The sequence below is a fragment of the Hoplias malabaricus genome, chromosome 17, assembly GCF_029633855.1.
Source record: "Hoplias malabaricus isolate fHopMal1 chromosome 17, fHopMal1.hap1, whole genome shotgun sequence".
In the NCBI taxonomy this organism is placed as follows: Eukaryota; Metazoa; Chordata; class Actinopteri; order Characiformes; family Erythrinidae; genus Hoplias; species Hoplias malabaricus.
In genome coordinates this window covers 4,448,866-4,468,179 of record NC_089816.1, presented here as the reverse complement: position 1 = coordinate 4,468,179, position 19,314 = coordinate 4,448,866, and the positions used below count along the sequence as shown (strand labels likewise).

Below are 19,314 nucleotides of genomic sequence, written 5' to 3'. Positions count from 1 at the left end.
TAAGAAAAGCCTTCTCAGAAAATGATGCCGTCCGGATGGCAGCATGCAAAACCTGTATATATGTTCAGCATTGATTGAAGTAAAATATTTTTGCTTAAAGTTAAAAAGGCTTTTCTCTTCTCCTGAAAAGTTGCATTTAGGGAGATAAAAGGTGTGTAATATTTTAAGTCATATACTAAAAAGAACAGCATCATTTATAATATTTACATACCTCCCTGATGGCGGCATTATCTGATAAATGGGACATGATTTATGAAAGTCCTGACCAAGCCATCTTCTCAAAACTGCCTCGTCATTCATCCACCAGACTGAGACTCTTTATCTCGCCACACTGAGGCTCTCTGTATATCATCACATTTGGGACTGGAAGGTTACTTGTTCAAGCCCCACAACCTCACGACTGTATGTTCACTGCCAAGGTTCGGTTACATTTTTACACTGTACCATGACAAATAAATGCATGTTTAGATTTTTTTTACTCTGGTAATCTCACCAGACTGAGGTTTCCTCAGGATCTCTCTGTATTTCAACAGGCTGAGGCTCTCTTTATCTCTTTAGCAGCTCACGACCTGCTTTGGGTCCCTGTCAGAGCAGCAGATCCTTATCACTCACACAGTGGTTTATACTTTCTCAGACATTTTCAGTCTGCATTTATGGGCAAAGTTAAGGCTGAATTATGTGGAAATCTACAAATAGGTACAACATTTTGGGTAACTGTACCATTTCATGCAAGAATCAGACGCCATTCAACACACATATAATCTCAGATTTATGATACTGAACTTGCAGGGAGGCAAAGTCAAAGAAAATATAATGCAAAAACAGGATCAAAAGTTGTACTCCATGTAAAATGCATGTACAGCCTTCATCACATTAAGGTGAGTAAACACATCGGAAAAGACATGGAGCCCTCAAGAAGCGGTTACTCAGAAAACCTCAACATCAATCAGTGTTTTTGGTATAACTTGGTTTGTGCAAAGCAGAAAATACAACTAATGTCTAGGACTGAACTTGGGAGTTGTGGGTTGTGCAAATGGCATATTATAAATATTTTTCTGTGCAATTTTCTAATAAACAGATGTTATTTGTTTATTTTTCCCCAAGTGACTGAAAAACAAACAACATACATAATTGACCATTTTGGCTTGAAAAATATAAATAAATAAAGAAGCGTCTAACATAGACGCAGATGGGGGGCTTACAGCCAAGAGACGATCGCCTGTCTGCAGTCTTCCATCTTTCTGTGCAGCCCCTCCTTCAATGATCTTTGTGATATAGATGCTGTTGTCTCCAGGGATGTGCTGGTTGCCGATACCTCCAGCAATGCTAAAGCCCAGGCCTAGAACACGATATGAAATTATGAAATGAGAAGGAAATTAGCAGGGAAGTCTGATACTGAAATTGTTAGGCTGGGTATCCCTTGTTCAGATTTCAAGAGACCAAAATGGGTTATGCATTAAATGAATAATCAGAAACTTCCGTACCAAAAAGTAACAAACCGTATTTATGAATGTGATCAATTATTTAATAAAATGTAACTCACATAAAATTACTAATGAAATTGCTTTTTGGTCCCCACATAAGGGTAGTAAGGATTAAAACAGATAAAACTGCTTTTAGAGCAGGTGGTTTTTCCATATTCCAGAGTCCTTGGGCAAGACTCCTAATGCTACATTGACATACACCTGTAATATATTTACAATGGTACAAAACTCTGGATAATAATAAAATGCTATCTGTGATGCGTTGTGTGTTTCTACATGTGGTGAGGGGGAGGTTGTGTGTGTGTATGTGTGTGTGTGTATTTGTTTGCGCTCTGACCTTTAGGCCCTTTGAGCAGGTTGACCTCTAGTATAGTTTCTGGTGGAGCCTGTCTCCTTCGAACGAGCAACCGGACTACAGGCCCTGCCTCCTTCAGAGCCTCAACTGCCCGGCTGTGCACCACCTCAGAAACATCCACTTCATTCACTCGCAGCACACAGTCATTCACCCTGACACATACAATTTACACTTTATTTGTTACCATTCACAAAGTAAGAACAACAAATTCTTTTATAAATAGGTTTTTCAACTCATTCATTCATAAAGGCGTTACAGTACATTTACAGTCAATTTTCACCCCCACACAAACACAAATGGCACAATATTCGCAGCTGCATAAATACTGGCACTGTCAATCACAGCAAGTCATTACAAACCTGTGATACTTCAGCATTCAGAGGAATTTCTATTCTACTCTGTTCAATAATGGAAAGATCCTTCATGTTTAACTTCAAGTTTAACTGCCATTTATAAAACTAAAAGATGGAGATACTAGAATAATAAAGTGAACATTTATTAAAGGAACTTATTTAAATTTATACACAACTTTATCTTAATAGATTAATTGAAGATATTTTGAAAACTGATTCGTAAAATAAAACAAGTGATTATATGCAAAACAGGTTTTCACAAAATACAAAACATTTGCTCAGTAAATTCCATAGAAATCTTTTCTTTTTACATTTATCAGTTAAATAACGTTCAAGACAATTGGTAATTCAGAAATTCTTGTTTCTATTGCATTTTACAAAATGTGGACTGTTATATTAATGTAATCATTGAAAATAAAACTTACAGACAATCCAGGCACAAACAAAAGTCATTTTCCTCCTCAAACATACCATTCTGTCTTAAAACACATATAGCTTCTGAACATAAACAAACCAAAGGGAACAGCTTTCCTCAAAATTGTAGATTCTTCCTCAAAGATTTACAACAGTAGTGCATTTTGTTAAAGCTATAGAAGTGATGAACATTAGCCAGTGGCCACATTTTGTGTGAATGAAGAGTACTATCATTGTTTTAAGTATTCTCTGTTCTTTTTCTCAGATAAGGCATGCAGAATATGGAACAATCAAATAAACAGGCTGGGAATGTTCTTATAATACTAGAATGTAAGTTCTGCTTCAATAAGAAATGTAGAAACACAAAAATGCTAAGACTCCATTCAAATTACACAAAGTATGCCTTTTTTTATCTTTAAAAATAAGAAAGATATTTTTGTAAATGGTTAAAATTGAAATGGAACCAATTATTCATGGGCAAATCTCCATATTCTTGAGTAGAAAAAATACAGAAAGAATAGCACTACATGTTTTTTCCATAAACTGTGAAGGCACACAGATAAATAACAATAACAGCAAAACAGCTGTACAAACACATACAGCATGGTACTACAATGTGACAGCACAGTGGGATATTTGTAACCAGATATAGTCCAGCTAAAATGGGGTTGACCTTATTTAAAGCTAAGCACAACAACAGTAGTATAAGCGGAATATCTTGGTATTTCTTTACAACATATCTGACCATACCTAAAAGTTTCTTAATCCTCTGAAAACTAACACAACTAACCAATATTTGTTTTTGAGTTTCTGAAGCAGTTTAAGATGTCTAAGACTTAGACTCAGTGAAAATGAGTAATTGGTCCCAAATGGTGCCAGTCTCAACAACAGCCAAAAAAGGAGAGCGTAAAAAAGAGACAGCCATTTTCAAAGATTGTAAAGAGAGAGGAAAGGGTTTGAATTCACTGAAAAAATGTCTTACAATGACACAAATCCAATATAAATCCACATTCACTCAGTCAAAACCGTAAGTTTGTAAAATCAATTACAGCTACATAACCTGTAAGTCATTAGAGCAATGGATGTAAAGCTAAAATGGCCAGATGAGTCATGATTTACTCTTTATTTCTGCATTTGAATGGGTTTTTAGTTTGAAGAGGCCAATAAAACATTTGACCCACAATGTCTTCTCTCTAAACTGGAACGTGAAAATGTATCTAATCTACTACTAGAATTGTTCTGAACAAGTAATAACACTGAAACACTGTAGCTCAGGCTATATGATTTATTTATCAATTTTGAAATGTATGTATATATGCATACATTTTAGAAATCTCTTATGTTAAATTTTTCCTAATTAATTTCTCACATAAATAATACTATTTCTAACCTATTAAAAAACATCATTACCACCACACTATATAATTTGTTGTATCTTTCCTATAGTAATCTCCAATTTACTCCAATATAAAACCGTGCTGAGCCTAAAGGACATCCCTACTAGGGTGAAAATTAAAGCACCTTGTTTACTAAAAACAGCCACATAGAATGAAGTTGACTCAGTGATATGTGGAGTTAAAAAGAACAGGATGTTGATGAAAGTCACTAGCGCACTAAAGAATTAGGACCATGGCAGTAGTTTACTAGGGCAGAGCTCCCTCTCCGTGGTGTGAGGTAAGCACAGGAAAGAATGAAAGAGCAGAGACAGAGAGAGTGTGGACTCACCCCAGTCGTCCATCCATAGCTGCTGCACCTCCAGGGATGATCTTAGTGATAAAAATTCCTGGGTCATCAGGGATGTGTGGATTATCAATCCCACCAGCAATACTGAAGCCAAGGCCAGAGTTTCCCTATTGAATACAGCAAATATATATTATATACAAGTGCATACGTAAAGAGAAGTATTAATATTTCCTCAATGATTAGGAATTTCTGTAACACTTCATTTTAAAGAGCAGGCAGTCCTGCTACTAAAAATGGGATAAATATAAAACTAATTGCTTTGTTGTGCTAAATGAACCAGTTTATGTTCCACAACCTGGGTCCCCAAAATAGGGCAGACACAATCTTTGACAAATCCAGGCCTATAGGTGTCTTTTAATGTTTCATAATGTGAACAAAAATCATTGAAAAAACATTTTATCGATAATAATGCCTTTGTAAATAATAACTGAAAAAGCTTAGAAATGTTGTACACATTTTTCTATGATGTGTGAACCAGTAACCATAAACTACTGTAAACTTATTAATAAACTTTATATGTCTTCATGTAGGTAGTGTCGCAGTCACACAGCTCCAGGGACCTGGAGGTTGTGGGTTCGATTCCCGCTCCAGGTGACTGTCTGTGAGCAGTTGGTGTGTTCTCCCCGTGTCCGCGTGGGTTTCCTCCGGGTGTTCCGGTTTCCTCCCACAGTCCAAAAACACACGTTGGTAGGTGGATTGGCGACTCAAAAGTGTCCGTAGGTGTGAGTGAATGTGTGTGTGTGTCTGTGTTGCCCTGTGAAGGACTGGCGCCCCCTCCAGGGTGTATTCCTGCCTTGCGCCCAATGATTCGCGACCCTGAACTGGATAAGGGTTACAGATAATGAATGAATGAATGAATGAATGTCTTTATGTGAGATTATCATAACACAATAATTAACTGAACTGATTCTTCAGTGCGGTGGTATATGTTAGTAATTTGTTTATTTTACTGGTTCTGACAGTGATTATTACGACACCATAATAATTAACTGGTGAGTCTTTTAACACATGCTCAGTGTAAATAAAACCAAATAGTGAAATATTTACAAGAAAACGTACAGCAGAGCCCTAAATACCTGCTAATAATGAAGTAATCATTAAAAATATAATATAGTATTTTAGTATAGTATACAAAATCTCAGGCATATGAATTGCTTCATCAAAAACTCATTTTACACTATTTCCTCTGGTCTTGCGCCTCTCTCTCTCTCTCTCTCTCTCTCTCTCTCTCTCTCTCTCTCTCTCTCTCTTTCATTTGATGGTACACTCTTCCTAAACATATCCTTCATTTCCTCACCTTTTTCTGGATTGTGACTCTGTGGTCTATAATATTCATCAGAGACTGCCCCCTCCCTCACAAAAAAAAAAAAAAAAAAATACTAGGCAGCTGAGAAAAAGATTTCACTTTTTTTATTTTCTATAATTAATGAGTAACAGTCATAGCAAATTAGGATGGAGCAAGTCTGAGGCGTCCGAGCCAGAGTGAGCCAGAGCCGGGTCCCACTGCCAAATGTTATACACCCACGGACCTTTTAACGTGTGATCCTACATAGTTTATTTAGGCCTGGGCATGCAGAAATGCCATTTAGCGGAGGAGCTGGGCTGCAATTATCCTGAAAGCCCAGAGATGCTTCCAGACCTGTGGGAGGACAGAGGCCCACAGAAGCTCTGTCGAAGCACTGACCCTTTTCCAACAGCCTCATGGACGCTATACTGCCTAATTAAAACTACATGATTTTGCTTTATACAAGATGGAGGTATGCAGACGCCTGGCCCTATAAAAGCTATTTATTCACTCAGCTTTTGCTGTTTAATGCTCACTTAAAAATAGTCTCATCCTGGGGACACCTTGTCTTACGTTGTGAGCAGCAGCAGAGGAGTTTGAAAGAATTATGAGCAAAGATGGACTGTGGTGATTCGTGGCTGTTTGTTTAATGAGAAGCCATTTAACCGTCAGCCTTCTTTTCGATTCTCAGATCACTATTTATTGCCATCTAGTGGTAAGATCTGCACAGGTAGCACTAAAGTCAATGCAGAAATACAGAAAATAAAGACAGTAAAAAGGTGCATATGCAATAATAACTGATATTCACCCTTTCCAAAATGATTTCTTCATATTTGTACATGCCGTCACTTCCATTCACCTGGAACACAAACACTGGAGGATTAAACACATTCTGTGGATATCATTTGATAATGATATCCATAACAATGGTTTTATGTATGCACAGTCACAAAGCCTCCAGGGTCCAAATTCTATTATTGCTACTTTTAAGAATATGTGCCTTTAAAACAGAAGCACAATATGCAAATGAGCTCTGTTCTGTTAGGTTCTCTTCAACTTCTTTTATTCAAAAAACACTCCTTATTCAGCCTGATGGACAAGGGATAAACGGTCATAAGCTGAAAAGAAGGATGTATGTGAATGAATATGTGATGTCACAAAAAAGATTTCATATAAGGACTATATGGATTAAGGGCTGAACGGTACATTTTTAAAACGTCAAAATATTTATTTTTACATACTACATCATCTATGATATGGGTCTTTTAATAAATGGATATTATTTGAAAGATTACACTGTGACCTTTGATTCTAAAGGCTAAAATCTGCAAGCTACATGAATGCACCGTACACGGTGTAGATTTTCTGTAAGTAGATTAATTCTAATGACAGTTTTAAACATGGTGCTACGCAATCTCCCATTAAACCACGCGCTGTGTCATTTAGTGTAGGTTTTGTTTTTAACTTATTCATCTGGAATGCATACAGGGAAGGGTTATGTTAGAGTGAGGGGATAATTCCACGTGGCAGGAGAGCAGAGAGTATTGGAGGTGCACTCAGAAAGAGACAACAGATACTTACATAAGGGCCTGCATCCAGAGAGTCTGCGTTGACAATGATGGGAGGAGGGTTTGCCTGGAAGATAAAGAGATGCGCATTACCTCAGTGTGTGAGGCAGGCTGCTCACACATGCACACACACACACACACACGCACACGTGCTGTCAGGGGCGAGGAGAAAATAAATGCGTGCCATGGGAACAGCTAGTGCGCTTCACTGGAACACGGTACATCATCAGTGTGGTGTGATGCCTTAGGGAGAGAGAGGAAACAGGATGGAGGTGTTAGGATTACAATGGCCTGCTCTTCTGAGTTAAAGCAAGCATCTACAGCAAGAGGAACACGTAGAAAATGTGCGCAATTCCCCCCTGGACTTACCCAGTATTCCATTCTATCATATCTCCTTTCATAAAGTGTTACTAAGTCGTGCTAGGATATGCCAGGAACGGAGATAACGGACAGAGTAATGTGTCAGAAACTCAGCAAGGGAGGGGCTCTAATATTTTTTGACTACACTCCTGAGGTCTCCAGTGCTCAGAATGTGAATGAGCACACGCAGACTGAATATTACTGGATTTTCACACAGAGAATCAGCTGCATTTCTCTGTATTGATCTGATTAATCTATACTGTGGTGATGCTTACAGTGCTGTAGAGGGACTGGTCTCCTCTAGGATTTTATAGGTGGTCTGCAGGGCTGAGACACTTCCACTGGCACTAACTGGACACAAACATTTCCAATTGAAACTAGACATAAGTGAAATATATTGAATTTTGAAGCAAAAAACCTCAGGAAATCTACTGAAATCACATTCCCAGGCTCAATGAAATATGGGCATCATATTCTCATATTTCCCCATGTTGCTATTCCAGGTAGATAAAGTCTTACGTACATCAGTAGGTATGTAAATGAAAACTAAAACTACTGAATACTGGCATCCTTAAAAATCCTTGTGTAAGGGGAAATATTTCTATTACTTTCTTTGAAAAATGTTTTTTTTAATATACTTTTCCTGCCCCCAAATGGCTGCTGATATGAGTGCAACTGCTAAACCTGGAAGTGCCTTCTAATTCCCTCATTCATTCACTCACATACATACTCCTTCATCACTAGACAACAATTCTCCACAAGGTGGTGCTATACACTCCTGTTTAGGAACTGTTCTGAAAGGATGTGCTATTTTTATTGAAAAATTGTTTAGTTTTCCAAAACAATTCTTGCAAATCTCTGCAGCAGTATTCCAAAATCATTCTGACATATAAGTTGACATCTCCAGTAAACATTCTTCTGCTTGGCTCTCAATTTCACATTCGTTTGTAAATAAATTCCACAAAATCCCACATGTAAACAGCACACAGCAGAACACAGAATTACGTAAAGCTCAGCAAAGGACCACAGACAGTCACTCTTCAGATTCTCTCCATTTCCATCGTCATAGCTTTATAATAACAGCTGCTGAATAATTTCTATGCTTCACTCTCATGGACAGAGCTTTCTAAAAGCTTTTCCTGTGTCTCAGGCTCCATTTTCACCTCATCTTTGGGCTTCTACACAGAGACTCACTGCTCCGGCAGGTCAGGCTTAACATGACCTGTTCTCCATCAGAAACCAATAACACACATCCTACTTTATCCTTATCCGTTTACTGCCCATCGATTACATCAGCCAACTTTATATACATTATTTATTACATTATTTAGGGATGCATGATCATATCAAATTCATGTAAACATCCGTCGATTTTTACCTACTGAAAAAATACATGCACTAGTCCTGTGTTTGTGCAGCATTGCAAACAGACACTCAATGGCTTATTTATTGTACCCTGCAAGAGCAGAACATGTAGGCAACATTTTGGTCATTTTCCTGCCTTTTTAACTCTAGAAATATGCAGAAATAACACTAATCCAAGCAGATATATTCCCTTTTATGAATTTTTACAAATCAATAAAAATTTGCAAGCAACAGCCCACAATTGCCATCAGTGTATCCTGAGACATTCCTTCTCAAAAGACAGTAATCACTGAAAACGTGTATTGCCTGTCCTTGTTTGTTTGGATAAATATGTAAAAGAATATATTAAATTTAGCTGTTTGGTTCAAGTATTATATAAAGTTTTAAAATCCAAGTTTTTATCATACAAATATATCACACAAGAACTTTGAACAAATATTGTGAGGGATATATTCTCCTAACGTTCCAACTGAATAATGGTAACACAATCAACTCAGCGTGATGAATTCAATAACTGAACACAATCATCAGGTTTAGTTTCTAAAGTCCAGTTTCTGAGTTTACCATGTCCTCTGAACAAGAATCATTAAAAAACAATGATGCATGTTCAAAAGGAGCACATGGCTCTTTTAGTAAGATTGCTGCAGATAACCCACACACACAGTGTCACTGTGGAAAGAAGGAATGTGTGGCTGTTTTTTTCACAACCACTTGCCATTTTAAAATCTGGAACAATTCAGATCCTTACATTACTATTTTAGGAGAGCACCTTAAAGTCTAAGCACCACTTAATGGACCTCCATGAATATTCCACATTATTGTAGTTACTGACAGATATAAGTATGAATTAAAATGAAAATAGCTGCTTAATTTGCTTTAAAACTGACAATTTTATTAAATTGACGGAAAAACCCGAGCTCGCTACGGAAATTCTTGACCGCAACCGTGACGTCACTGGTGGACAACAGCTGAACACCGCCGCGGTAAAACACTGTTATGACTGACTGTTATGACAGTATCTAGCTAAATAACCAACATTATTCATGACAATAGCCTAGCAATAAGCTAAACTCAAATGTAGAGGTACCGTTATTCTTGTAAATGTGATGGAAGTCAAACTCGAATTCATCCGACACTATAAACCTCCGTAATGCAGCTACGTAGCCGAGTATAATCTGAGCCACCGAGTTTAGCGAGTCAAGCTAACGTTAACTAACACCAACTAAAACAGGCGAAGTGAGTGTCCTTACCCTGTTTACCTCCATGTTACAGAGGCTCTTGAACACCTTTCGTTGGTGTCCTTACATGCCCATATTGTTGGAAACGCGCCAGTGAAATGAGCTACAGATAACGGAGTGAGCGGATGGTCCTTTCCAAAGTGCCGTTTAAAGTGGACAAATTTAGTCCTTTTTCTGGATATTTCTGGATCTTTTTTCCTCATTTTGCATTAAATTAAGTGCAGCTTCTAGAGTTGTTGTCCACCATCTACGTCACAGGCAAGACGCCTATTAGAGTTTCCGAACACCGTTGGGGGGGGGGGACCAACGGTCTTTTAAACCTTATTCCTTCAATTAGTAAGAAATAACATGTTTTCTGACTATCAATAAACACAAGTTAGGAACTCAAATTTCATATAGCTGGTTCTTAGCCTTTAAATAAGAATATGCAGTTATATTAATATGCACAACATCACTATTACTACTTCTAAAGAGCTGAGAGACAACTGTAATCGAAATAATCTTGCATATTACTGCAAAATTACAGCTGTTGGCCTTGTATATTAATGTATTACAAGCGTGAATATAACTATTTTCATGTGTAAGTGTATGTAGCATATAACATTTACATGAATTACTGTAAAATGTAGACGAATAGATACATTTCTGACCTATATTTCCTGTCCAAGCAGAAACTTTAGATTTTGTAATGACAATGACCATAAAAATGATAAATATGATGCAATATTGCATCATGTTTAACCCTTAAAATATAATTGTTTACAGTGTACACAGAAATAACAATACATTTCATTCCCTTACTATGTGCAGAAAAGCGTTGAAAAGAAAACTAAAGAACATAGTGACATACAGTAATAAGGTCCGGTCCACCGGCCAGGAAGCTAATTTGTACTGAAAACATGTTGCAGCAGTTACCAACAAACCACCCACAGTCTCAGGCTGTAAGAACCGTCATTCGAGTGTGGGATTTTGTCTATAATCCCACATCTTTTCACAGTACACACACACAAACAAGATAAAGCAGACAATAATCTGAGCGTGGGATCCATTGGGGTGGGGTGGGGGCGGTCTCTGAGGAAGGGCAGGTTCACTGCAACAAATGATCTCTTATTAATTGAAAACATCTCATCATGAGTGTGTCATAAGAATATTATAAAACTGTTTACATTATTCTGAAAATCTGACTTGTTGAAAGTGATCCCATCCAGAGAAAGTGACTTTTTACTTATTTGAATTAATGTAATTTACCTTGAAATGAAATATTTTTACTGAATAACGTCAGAAGCAAAAACATTTATATATTCACTGCATTTCAGATCATTCATGTTGACTTTTTCTGATGTGTAAACAAGTGTAAAAAGAGAGAACAAGGAAGAGCAGAGGCAGAATGGAGGGACCAAAGGAAGATGAGAAAGAATGAGGGAATGAGGAAAGGAGGAACCAAGAGGGAGAATGAACAAGGTTCATGGGGGACAAAAAGAAAAGGAGGGAAACAAGGGAGGAGGAGGAACCAAGGGAGAATGAGAGATAATCGGGGGAGCAATTAAAAACAAGAGGAAAGAGGAAGAATGAGGAGATTTAGAGGAATGTGGGTAAACCAGGGGAATGAGGGGAAACAAAATAGAGAGGGAATGAGAGAACATGGGAGAATTATATAAAAAGAAAGAAAGAGCAATGAGCGAGAGTGAAGACAAATGAAGAGAGAAAGATTGTAGACACATAAAAATGAAGGTGCTACAAAGGGTTCTTTGAGCGATGCCATACTAGAACCAATTTGGTTTCATAAAGAATCACGTTTGTTTAAGGGATGTGGGAGTTTAAAGGTTTTAAAAAAATTATTCACTCAATCTTAAGGGTTTTTTTACCCATTTAAATGCAATAGGAAAAATGGTTCTTTATGGAACCAAAAATGGTTTTTCTATGGCATCACTCAAAGAACCTTTTGTAGCACCTTGATTTTTAAGAGTGTGAAAACAAGTCATCGTGGTGACACATGACCTAGAGAGACAGGTCCTGAGAGAGGCTTACAACATCTAAACCACACGTCACTCAGCTGCATACTAACTCACTCACTATCCCAGATTAAAACCAGCACAAGAGAGAGAGAGAGAGAGAGAGAGAGAGAGAGAGAGAGAGAGAGAGAGTTGGGGGGTGGATTCTGGGCTTACACAGGGAGTGCTGACAAGAGGTGAGAGGGTGAGAGGGGAGCCCAGTAAAAGGTTGGAGGTTGGAGGGTGTCCAGATGTGGCAGAAGGGGGTAGACGAAGGGCCATGGGTGGAATTAACCAAATCTGGATTAGATTATCATAAATCCCTTAATTTCCTTTTAATTCAAACACTAATCATTAAAAGGCTGTTTTCCAGCCAGCTGTCGCTCTTCACTTCCCTCCAGCTGCAACGAAAGAGCTCAGGCCATGCACACATTTACACACACACACACACACACACACACACACATCATTGTGCACTATTTTTTCAGATTTCCATTTTACAATATTTTAATATATCAGCTGCTCTTTACTTACACTTTTCAAGAAAATACAAACCAGTTGAAAAAAAATCTGATTACTTTAACTTTCATAAAAAGTTAAGCTTCTCCCATAAATTACAATAATTTGAATATACAAAAGACTGCTTTTTGAAACTACTGCTTAGGCCCTGGTTTTCTCGTGAAAGGGGTTAACTGATATTAAACAGTCTTGTCTCAGTGGACGTGGTCACAGCCCCTTGGGACGACAATCTGACAATAGCACTCAAAGAACCTTGGCAAGCGGCAGGACAAGCGCTTCATCCAAACTGTTAAATAATCAATGTGTTCCCATGGCGACAGCACCCTGGCTGTGAGGAGCGGATACGGGAGTGGATTGGGCCCTCCCCCTCAGGGTTTGGTCTCTCTCAGGACAGCAGCCTTGTGTGTGGTTAGCAGAACCATTCAGCGGACAGACTGGCTGTGTCACATTCAGCTTGGCTCGAAAAGCAGCCTGCTCTGGAGCTGAGGCACAGCAGCCAGGTGGGGGAGACTGTCCATTACACAGCGACAACCATCACCATCACTACATCACTCATAGTGAGAGAGCTCTCAGAGGGAGCCATGTTCCACGTGTCAAAGCACTCTTGACATTTTCAGAACCACCTTAATTGCTCCTCTAAAATTAGAGATCTAAATAAAGAAATTAGGTTTAAATCCTTTTGTGAGTTCGATTCCCGCTCTGGGTGACTGTCTGTGAGGAGTGTGGTGTGTTCTCCCTGTGTCAGCGTGGGTTTCCTCTGGGTGACTGTCTGTGAGGAGTGTGATGTGTTCTCCCTGTGTCAGCGTGGGTTTCCTCCGGGTGACTGTCTGTGAGGAGTGTGGTGTGTTCTCCCTGTGTCAGCATGGATTTCTTCCGGGTGACTGTCTGTGAGGAGTGTGGTGTGTTCTCCCTGTGTCAGCATGGATTTCTTCCGGGTGACTGTCTGTGAGGAGTGTGGTGTGTTCTCCCTGTGTCAGCGTGGGTTTCCTCCGGGTGACTGTCTGTGAGGAGTGTGGTGTGTTCTCCCTGTGTCTGCGTGGGTTTCCTCCGGGTGACTGTCTGTGAGGAGTGTGGTGTGTTCTCCCTGTGTCAGCGTGGGTTTCTTCCGGGTGACTGTCTGTGAGGAGTGTGGTGTGTTCTCTCTGTGTCTGCGTGGGTTTCCTCCGGGTGACTGTCTGTGAGGAGTGTGGTGTGTTCTCCCTGTGTCAGCGTGGGTTTCCTCCGTGTGACTGTCTGTGAGGAGTGTGGTGTGTTCTCCCTGTGTCAGCGTGGGTTTCCTCCGGGTGACTGTCTGTGTGGAGTGTGGTGTGTTCTCCCTGTGTCAGCGTGGGTTTCCTCCGGGTGACTTTCTGTGAGGAGTGTGGTGTGTTCTCCCAGTGTCCGCGTGGGTTTCCTCCGGGTGACTGTCTGTGAGGAGTGTGGTGTGTTCTCCCTGTGTATGCGTGGGTGTCCTCCGGGTGACTGTCTGTGAGGAGTGTGGTGTGTTCTCCCTGTGTCTGCGTGGGTTTCCTCCGGGTGCTCCGGTTTCCTCCCACAGTCCAAAAACACATGTTGGTAGGTGGATTGGCGACTCAAAAGTGTTCGTAGGTGTGTGTGAATGTGTGTGTGTCTGTGTTGCCCTGTGAAGTACTGGCGCCCCCTCCAGGGTGTATTCCTGCCTTGCGCCCAATGATTCCAGGTAGGCTCCGGACCCACCCCGACCCTGAACTGGATAAGCGCTTACAGATAATGAATGAATAAATGAATTTTGCTGCATATTAATGTGTTCAATATTAGTCTTTTTTATTTTCACCTTAAACATATAAACTCATGTTCTCCTTTACTGTGGACCTTGAAAACACTTACACAGCTGCATGCTACAAATGGTCAAGTAATGTTGCAGTGAATGCTGCAAGATTTTATTAATATTGAACTCTGCAAATACACACATTTTTTTTAACACTAACGTAGTTTTAAACACAATTTGGAAAGCTGTGTTCATTCTTAACATAGCCCACAGAATAGCTGTAGTGAGCTGGTAAATGTTAAACGTTTCTGTGGTAAAGAGAAAACAAATCATAAAATACAATCTTCTGAGATTTATTTTTTAGATTTATGAAATCTATAGTTTTATTTCATTTAGTTGTGTTTGGTAATTTTATCTTTTAAATTAGTGTATTCAGGGGACTGAGCTAGATTTGTCAAATCGGGTAGCTGATATGCTAGCTAAATGATAGCTTGTAAGGGCAAATCCCATTTCTTATTTTAACCTTACCCCTTGTTTTCAAGTGTCCTCATGACCCTTGGAACCGAATTACCTGGTGGAGTGGTTTAAATCTTCCCCTACCAAATGGGACAATCATTCAAGTGTCTATGTCATCAGAACACATAAAAAAAGAACAGCGCTTCATTACCTGTCTACTAGTGGTGACTGTTGGCCAGTGTGTCAGTCTGCAGTGATATCAGAGGAGTACTGCTTGACTTTAATAAAACTGACAACATCATACCCCTTCAGAAGCATCTGACTATTATCACCCACTCAACTCTTCTGTGATATGAAGCATAATTCAGCTTCTTGTTCGGCACGTTTTTGTTCAAACTTCCAGTTCCACATTAAATGTGGCAGCAGAATCAGGCACCAGAATGTAACTTCTTCATTATGTAAGGTGGAGCTGGATGCACTAAATAACTACAGAGTATATATATATATATATACATACATATCAGGATCGCACTAGCATAGTTTTATCCTTATCGTTCCTATAGACTGGAACACACCTTTGTAACCCTACTTACAGCACACTGTGGCTTATATTTACATATTAACACAGTGTTTTCATGCTATAATTTGACAGATTTAAAAGGACAAATATCGGTAGTACACCTAACAAATAAAAAACCTACCTCCACGTCAATGTTACTGCTCATAAATAAAGGTGGGTTTATGTCTTGATGCCGCACATAGTGAGGCTGATAGCCCTGTGCTTTGTTCTCATGTTAATAGGCAGATAAGCTGCACCAAAAAGGGGATCCATTTGGTGCATGAGTAATTCACATGTTCCATGATCTGCAGCCTGGGGCAGCACCAGTGGGCACAGGGAACGGGGCTCTGCTGGGGCTATATGACGGGTGTTTATTGCTGAGTAGGACCCAAAAGATCAAAAAAAAGTGATAGACATGGAAAGTCAGGGGTTCTTCTGTTAGGGGCTTCATTCTGCCCGCCTTAAACAGGTTCATATAAGCTACGCTGCAATGCGATCAATAAAGACCCAATTACCATGCACCCAACATCTCATTCACTTCACCCCAGCATGGGTACTGGAGATGAGAGAGAAATCGAGAGAGAAGTCGAGAGAGAGAGAGATTGGGTAGGTAAAAGGAAGGGATATGCTGTATTTGTTCACCAATCACCCAGGACTCACAGGTTTAACTTAACAAGTGTCTTAAGTGTGTTTCTACATACGCTATGAAGCAACAGGAAACACCATTAGAAACAGGGCTCGACAAATATATCAGTTTGCCCAAAATATCAGCTGATATTGAGTGGTTACAGATTTATCAAGATCGACAAAAATTCCCATTGATAATATTGTGTGAAGAAAGCGGTCAGAAACAGCTGATGCTGAGGAAATCGTGTTGTCTTCCTGGCATAAGAAAGAGAAATGAAAAAAAACGGGTGTGAGATTTGCAAATAATTATATATTAGAATTAGTACCAACCATACATAAAATATACTCAGAAAGCATATTGATACATAATGTGATTTCATTTATCACAATAAAATGTGAAAAAAAGGTTTATACAGTTGTTTGCAGAAGTCTTAAGCACCTAATATAATTATTCATTCATTTTTCATTCATTATCTGTAACCGCTTATCCAATTCTGGGTCCAGAGCCTACCTGGAATCATAGGGCGCAAGGCGGGAATACACCCAGTCCTTCACAGGGCAACACAGACACACACACACACACACACGGACACTTTTGAGTCGCCAATCCACCTGTGGGATGGCGACTGTGGGAGGAAACCGGAGCACCCGGAGGAAACCCACGCGGACACGGGGAGAACACACCAACTCCTCACAGACAGTCACCCGGAGCGGGAAGCGAACCCACAACCTCTAGGTCCCTGGAGCTGTGTGACTGCGACACCTACCTGGTGCGCCACCTTGCCGCCCCTAAAGAGACTGACAGAGGCCACGGTGCTTGCTGGGTTAGCGTGCAAAAACGCGACTGGCCCGTACGGGGATTGAACCCGCGACCTTGGCGTTATTAGCACCACGCTCTAACCAACTGAGCTAACTGGCCTCTAGAATAAACTAATGTCTTCTCAATAAGCGTGGTGCTTGTATGAAGTTATATATAATCACAGTAAATACAAAAAAAATAATAATATAAACAAATGAGAGAAATAAGATTTTTTTCTCTATAAAGTAGTAGGTGAGAGTGAGTTTGAAGAACAGTGTTTTGTTCAGATTCTCCTGGACTGTATGAATCTGTTAAATCATCAGCAGACATTATTTAAAATCATTATTTATTAACCGTTAAAACTAGGTACTAGGTACTAGGTACAATTTTTAGCTTTTTAAATCTCGTAAACTTTTGCACAGTACTGTAGTTTAAAAGCACTTCATGGACTAGCCCGCAACACTTTTACTCCTTCATTCCTTCACTCACCCTTTCATGTTTAATAGACTAACGAGTCTCAACAAGTGGACACTCTTAGTACACAAGTACTGCACAAGAGTGGTGTTTAGTATAAATGAAATTGTGTCCTTGTTAAAACCTAAATTACTGAATATCAAATTGAATCATAATTTCAGAATCAATCATTATGTTGAACTTTAAAATGTGCCCTTACATCTTTATTCTAAATTCAGTAAATAAACAGAAATCGAGAAAAAACATTAAGTTTTACAAAATCATGTTGATGCAGAAAGCATGCATCCTTACCCTTCTCCTAAATCAATACAAAACATATATTTTATACTAATACACAAAAGTAAACATTCAGCAGTGTTTCCATTGGTTCCACATAATGTCCCTAAAGTGTGCTCTTGCTCAACCTTGCATTTGGTCATGGTGAGCAGCTCTAAATGAGTCTCAGAGAGGTCAGCCGACTGACTTTCACCTTCACACTTAGAGCCACCATGAAATAATGACATTAAGTCCACAGCAACAAGCGCAACAGCAATGTGAGGCTGAGTCTGAACACGAGGTTTTACCTCAATGAGGTCTATGTAACATACAGTACACCTCTGCTGGGATGCCACTTTAAAAACACTGCATTTTATTCATTTCTCTGCATTCCTATACAAAAACTATATTATTGTTTAATGAAAACTTATGTATCTGTTTTGACATCCATTACCTCATCTTCTGAAACCTCTCCATCTTGATCAAGGTCCCAGTTGTGTACCCACTAATAATAAATGTGTGTAGGTATCTGTGTTCAAATATGTACAATAGATAACATAACATAATGAAAATGATCAGATATGAGGAATTTTTCATGTTGATATTTGCCTATTGCTGGGTCTGATACAAGACCCAGTGTCACATGACATTGTTGCCAAAAACAATAAACACAACAACTGGGAAACTCATATACTCCTCAATATACTGATAAATATGGTCTATGCAGCTTACATAATAAACGCAATGTACAAGTCTGCCCTGTATTTACATTTTAAAAGGCCTTGATGTTTGTTGAGTTTGAGAATGTGTATGGAGTGTTCGCATGGTCCTTGTAAGTACTGGATCTGAAATAATAATTAAATCCCAGCTCTGTGATATCTCACTGCTGCCAGGAGCACTGTAATCATCTCCATCATTACATCGAGGAAACTATCTCCATCGCCAGCACCACCCAAATAAAGGCCGTGCTGCTGTGCCTGTCTGAGCCATCACACGCAGCACAAGCACATGATCAGTGACACGATATATTACTGCAGCCTGGAGACAGAAGACTAAGCACAAATTAAACAAATAAGGCCAATTTATTGATGCAAACTTACAGATGATACGTTGTTTGAAGCACTGATCAAACATATCTTTTTGACCACCTCTTTGTTTCTGCATTCACTGTCCATTCACTCAGCTCCACCGACCATACAGGAGCATTTTGCAGGGTGTAGTCCATCGGTTGCTCTGCATACCTTATCCCATTTCACCCTGTTCATCAATGGTCAGGATCCCCACAGGACCTGGTGGGGGTGTATTAGTGTAGGTTTTGCTACACGCCCACACCCACACCCACCTCCAAAACGTCAGTCAGATAAAGGGCCCATAGTGTTATCATTTCAAAGAGTTCAAAGAGAGGATCAGACACAGCAGTGCTGCTGTTTAGTCGTGTTTAGTGAACTGTCCTTGATCCACAGAAGAACACTGAGGTGTGTAAAATCTCTAGCAGCACTGCTGTGTCTGATCCACACACTAACACACGACCACCACATTCAGCGCTGAGAATGGTCCACCACCCTAATAAATCCTGCTTTGTGGTTCCTGAGCTTTAAATAGGGTGAAATGATGTACAAAATGGTAGAACTGCACAGTGCTCCTGTCAGTGGAGCTGAGATAATGGATAGTAATTGTAGAAACAAGGAGGTGGTCATAATGCTACGGCAGATCAGTATATGCGCACACCGAGGTGTGATCGAC

The 19,314-nt window shown here is 39.5% G+C and overlaps 1 protein-coding gene across 9 annotated transcripts in view; it reads right to left on the bottom strand.

Annotated features, from left to right (window-relative positions):
* dlg3 (discs, large homolog 3 (Drosophila)) overlaps positions 1–19,314 on the bottom strand; it is a 105,975-nt gene that overhangs the window by 36,647 nt on the left and 50,014 nt on the right. For all 9 annotated transcript variants that reach the window (XM_066649144.1, XM_066649147.1, XM_066649146.1 and 6 more), the window contains 5 exons: positions 7,216–7,269; positions 6,443–6,493; positions 4,332–4,456; positions 1,822–1,991; positions 1,203–1,339 (listed from right to left, as the gene is read on the bottom strand). In XM_066649144.1, coding sequence (XP_066505241.1) covers positions 1,203–1,339; positions 1,822–1,991; positions 4,332–4,456; positions 6,443–6,493; positions 7,216–7,269 — 537 coding nt within the window. The remainder of the gene's footprint in view (positions 1–1,202; positions 1,340–1,821; positions 1,992–4,331; positions 4,457–6,442; positions 6,494–7,215; positions 7,270–19,314) is intronic.